Below are 5,059 nucleotides of genomic sequence, written 5' to 3'. Positions count from 1 at the left end.
CTGCACTCCTTTAGCCTCCAGCTCCACAGGAAAAAAAATATTCAAGAAGAAAAAACTTAGTAGTCTCAGAAGCATAAAGAACTTGATAAGGTGAAGCATCTGGGCAGGGAAAACACAGGATTTTTGGATAGGGTCACCTTTGCCCTACCTGTAGAGAGGAATGAGGGTGCCTCTGGCCTGAGCTGCACCCTTTCACATTTCCATGTTGCTGGGCATTGAAGAAGTGTGAGCATGGCAGTGTTTTTCCAGAATGAGGACCAACCCAAGGGGTCACCTATTTTCATCCCTAAACATCTACAAAACTGAATTCCATGACAAACTCCTAGGGCAAAGAAATAAAAGAAGAAATGACTTGGAAACTTCTATTAGTAAACTAAACTTTTAAAAAATTTCCACGGGCATGCTTTGTCTTTGTTTATTTTGGTTTCCCGTGGCTTATAGGAAAGCTCCCTTTGGCAATGTCGGTGTGCACTGCGATTGAGGGAAAGGGTTTGGGGTGTTTTTGCTGCTGGGTCTGTGTTTCGACAGTGAGGAACGATGTATGTGTAACAGCCATGGGGCAGGCTCAGGGATGCTGGTGGGATCCAAGTAAAAGTGCCTCCTGCCCTCACTTCACTGAGAAAACTTTGGGGTCCTTCCCAGTGTCTCCCTCCAAGCTGAGGCAGTCACTGGGTGACCTTTGATGTCTGCTCCTCTGAGATTCTGTGCCTCTGCTTGGATGGAGATGGGTAGGCATTGCGCACACAGATTTCCAGACCCTTCTCATTGGAACTGAAGGTCATGGACACTCCAGATTTCTGAACTGGCTGAGGCTACTCCCTCTAATCTTGCTATGACATCATTCTTGTTATCATAAGTCAAACAGCAATACGGTGAGATCAAACATACTGAGCTGACCACAAGCAGGCCCAATCAAGATTTTATTCCCTCAGTGATCTCAATCTCCAATTGCTACAAATTTTTGTGCCTCCTCTTACGTCTCTTGATTCTCATTCTGAACATCTGCAGAAAGTAAAACCATCAGATGAAAAGCATCATCTTTAGCTCTTTTTAAAAAGGGATGTGCCTTAAACTTTCTTATTTTCAACTAAAATCAAGTCCCTTCTTTTCATTCTGTGAAAGGGAAACAGTTAATGGAAATCAGTTGGAGTCACTTCAAAAATAGCTGACACATGTTCTTTCCCATTTGTGTCTGATGAAAGCAACAGTAGGTGGAATCAGGGGTTGGGAGCCAAGCTAAGAAAAGGTGTGTTATGAGCAATCTGATTGGGAAGTAATTACATTTTGCTCTTGGCAATTACTTGACACAAATCTTGTCTTATAAAAACATGAGACTAAAATAAACGTTATTTGTTGCTTTGAATTTTTTGAATGTCCATGAATCCTCTCACATCAGCCTCTATCCCCAAGACTAGAAAAATTGCAGGCCCAGTAGGCCTGCTTCTGCTCAATCTACAGGGACTTTTTTTTTTCCCCCCCAAAAACTAACCCTAAGATTAGGAAATGAAAGCCACTCTTCTGGATGCACGCAACTAAGATAACTTTGAACAAGGGTGTTTCGTTTCCGACTTAGCTGAGGAGAGCACAGCGGTCCTGCGGGGGTGGGGAAGTATGTGTGTGTGTGTGTGTGGGGCGTCTTATAGATGCAGACACCCATCAGGTGCAAGGACAGCAACCCAAGCGTTCTGACCCCGGCGGCCTTCAGTGGCATGCTTACCCAGCCGAGGCGAGGCCCGAGCGGTGGCCCCGAAGCCAGCTTCTAGGCCTTGCTGCCCGCCCTCCGGGGTGCGGCTGAGGCTGTAGCTGCTGTAGCCGCGATGCATCGCGAACTTGCAGACTCTGCGGCCGCGTACGGTGCAGTTGAAGAGGTAGCAGCCAAGCGCGGTGGCCGAGGTCGCGGGCCACCGGGGCAGCTCCACCACAGCCACGGAGCAGCGCGGCTCGGAGCAGCAGGCCGCCACGCACTGTCGCCAGTCCCGCACGTCTGCCGGCGCCCTCAGGAAGCTGGCGCCTGCCGCGATGGAGTCCTTGGTGCGGATGATGGCGTCCGGCATGGTGCTGTAGCCGCCGCCGCCCGGGCCCGGGCAGCCCTGCTGTGGCCCGCCGCTGGCGCGCAGCTCCAGCTCTAGCTCCTGCGGCCGCTCTTGCTGCAGCTGCCGGCGGAACTCCTCCAGCAGCTGCTCCACGCCCGAGAGCTGCGAGTGCAGCTCTGACAGCGGCTGGGATGGCGGTGCGTAGGCGCGGCCGCTCGGCAGCCACAGGCAAAGCAACAGCAGCCCGCGCAGCGTCGGGCTCTCCCGGGCTGCGAAAGCCATGGCGGCCGGCAGCTGATGAAGCGAGCCGAGGCGGGGCCGCAGAAAGCAAGGACTGCAGGCGAGCTTGGGCCCTGTGCCCCTCCTGCGCGGTCGCGGCAGGCGGAGGCCCTGGCGCCTCAAAATGCTGTCTCTCCGGGGCCTGGCTGCGCCCCCAGAGCCGCGGGCTCGCGGTCGAGGACAGAAACTGCAGCAGCGGGAGGCATGGCCTGTCACTGCTCCTGGTCCTTTCCGGGGGCTTCCCAGCGCGCCCGCGCTTCTCTGCGGGGACCCGGGGCGCGCTCCGTGCTCACAAGGCGGTTTCCTAGAAGATCAGCACCGGGATTGAGGCTGAGAACAGCTGTCGGGGCGGGCGGAGGCGCGTCAAGCCCCGCCCAGGCCCGCCCTCCGCTCGAGGCTCCGCCCTCCGCCCCACCCTCTGCTTCAGGCGGGGAAAGCAAGTAACCCTTGAGAGCGAGTTAACTCCTGGAGTGCTGGGCTGTGTGTGGTTCTTCGCCAGCGGCCCTTCCAGTTTGGACAGGGTTTATATCAAAGCCAACTGTCCTTTATAACAAGCCAGGCCTGCTCAGGGTGTCAGTTCAAAGGGGGCATGAGCTCTTGGGGAACCGGGCTCTCACAAATCCTTGTGATTTCAGGGACTGGTCCCGACACACGCACTAGCTCAAATGAACCACCAGACACCATCATCAGTCCTTCACCTTCAACGTCCCTGATTATTCCACTTTAGGTTCCCGAGATGCTGTACTTGAGTAGCAAAGGGTGGGCAGTGCGGTTGAAAAATATAAAAATCAGTAGCCACATTCACTCAGATTTCCACATACACAACCAGAAATCTGAACACAGCCAATTATGGGGACCTGATGAGTTATCTCTACAGCATGAAGAGAGGCCTTCAGCTTAGATCGGGTAAGATCGAGAGGACTTGTGTTTTAAATGACATAATAAGGTATGTGAAAATGTCCTGCCCAGTGGAGGCTACACTGGAGAGTTCTAGCTGCCTGGGAGCAGCTTTTGCCTCTTCTCAGTCAGTTTCACTTGGCTTATTTTTCTCCTGATTATGGATCACATTTTCTTGCTTTTTAGCATGTTCAGAAATTTTTTGATTCGATTGCTTGAACATTGTGAATTGTATATTCTTTCTTTTTTTTTTTAAATCACAACAGACATGTCTTTATTTTATTTGAGCTGAGGTGGGGAGCAGCGAGGGGTGAGGGAAGTGGCTGAGATGTGCCTGGTGAAGTGAACCCCTGGGGCTGCAGGTTAGAATGAGCTGGCAGAGCCTGTGGGGGAAGTTCAAGGGTGGGGGGCTGTGGGGATGCTGGAGGGTTTGTGTGGGAAAGTCATTTGAGCAGAGTAGGCAAAGGGGTTGTTTGTGGGTGACTGGATTGAGACGCTGGGGGAATCCCCCTGTCCTGACTCCTCGGTTCCCAATAGTTTGGGCTCTCATTTCCTCACAAGTGGGGTGGTAGCAGGGAAGGAGGGGAGGTGGTGGTGGTGGTGGTGGTGGTGGTGCTAGTGGTGTCAGAGTGGAGCGCGAGGTCGAGGCACTCAGTAAAGGTGTGGCGGAAGCGGCCGCGGATGGAAATGCAGCCTCACAGGCCACACTTAAGTAGCCGAACTTTGCAGGGAGGGCGGGGCGGACGCAGGCGCAAAGAGGAGAGGCGGGGCCAGGAAGCCACGCCCAAAGTTGCTTCAGAAGTTACGATGCCAGCCTATTCCACCCCTTCTCCCGCCCTCTTGGTTTGCACTTCCCTCCAAGTAGCCTGTAGAGGTCTCGCTCCTTGCGTGTAGAGCGAAAACCGGCTCCGGGGAAAAGAAGACGGAAAGAACACTTTCTCTGCTTTCAGCGGACTCGCCTCCCGGTCTCAGCTGTTTCGCACTCTGGCTCCCGGTCGTGATGGTGCGTGCGGGCTCTCAGTTCAGTCTTGTTCTCCTGGTCCTGCTTCTGCTGTGGGACTGTACCTGGGCAGCGCACTGTCTCTGGGCGCACGGCGGTGAGTTGGGATGAAACATGCAGAGGGGCGTTGGGATAATGGGATAGGAGGGAGGCAGGAGGAGGTGGGGGTCATTAAGACCAGAGATGGGGACGCGGTGCCCACAGGGGTTCGCGAACCTTCCCGCCAGGTGCGTCGCCGCCCCCTCCTCAGTCCTCTCTGGGCTCGTTTCTGCTTTGGTGGCTTAAGGGGCCGATTGTCGCCATCCTGGGAAGAAGAAGGACCAAAAAGAGGCCGCTTGGGAGAAAAAGTGATGTTGGGTAAATTTGGGGGTGGGGGAGAGGGGACAGGGAGAACAAGGGAGGGAGAGAGGGCACAGCAGGAAATTCTGCTGAAGCACCCCCACCCCCACCCCGCGCTTCTGGAAGTGGGGGCCTGAGTCCCGGGACTCCCGGCGTCAGCACGGGAGCATTTTCACAGTGTCGCGTTCCAAGAATAACCATATGCCCCTACTGTGCACATACAGCTTTCCCACACAAACCTTCCATCATCCCACTGCCGTCCACCCTTGAACTGAACGGGTTCTGCCAGCTGATCACCTAACCATGCAGCCCCAGGCTCTAGCCAATCCTACTTCCCCTTAGGACTACTCCCCACAGCAGCTCATAATGCAGTCTTTTTTTTTTTTTAAGATTTTTATTGGGCAATTGGGGGATGGGAACAGGGCTGGGGAATTAGGGGAAGGGGAACAGACAAGCCGCTGCTGTCTTGCTCCTCAGTCCAGCTGTGGAGGACGCCGCCCCACTGGCCCAA

At 54.3% G+C, this 5,059-nt stretch overlaps 2 protein-coding genes across 2 annotated transcripts in view; one reads left to right on the top strand and one right to left on the bottom strand.

The window, feature by feature from the left end:
- LRP11 (LDL receptor related protein 11) overlaps nucleotides 1-2,672 on the bottom strand; it is a 46,966-nt gene extending 44,294 nt beyond the window's left edge. Inside the window, exon 1 of the mRNA XM_019638913.1 lies at nucleotides 1,691-2,672. Coding sequence (XP_019494458.1) covers nucleotides 1,691-2,315 — 625 coding nt within the window. The 5' untranslated portion in view covers nucleotides 2,316-2,672. The remainder of the gene's footprint in view (nucleotides 1-1,690) is intronic.
- Nucleotides 2,673-3,767: 1,095 nt separating this feature from the next.
- Nucleotides 3,768-5,059, top strand: part of LOC109380890 (NKG2D ligand 3-like) — a 17,841-nt gene continuing 16,549 nt past the window's right edge. Inside the window, exon 1 of the mRNA XM_019638956.1 lies at nucleotides 3,768-4,306. Coding sequence (XP_019494501.1) covers nucleotides 4,210-4,306 — 97 coding nt within the window. The 5' untranslated portion in view covers nucleotides 3,768-4,209. The remainder of the gene's footprint in view (nucleotides 4,307-5,059) is intronic.

The sequence above is a fragment of the Hipposideros armiger genome, unplaced genomic scaffold (assembly GCF_001890085.2).
Source record: "Hipposideros armiger isolate ML-2016 unplaced genomic scaffold, ASM189008v1 scaffold_41, whole genome shotgun sequence".
Classification (NCBI taxonomy): Eukaryota; Metazoa; Chordata; class Mammalia; order Chiroptera; family Hipposideridae; genus Hipposideros; species Hipposideros armiger.
This window is presented reverse-complemented; position numbering and strand designations above follow the sequence as displayed.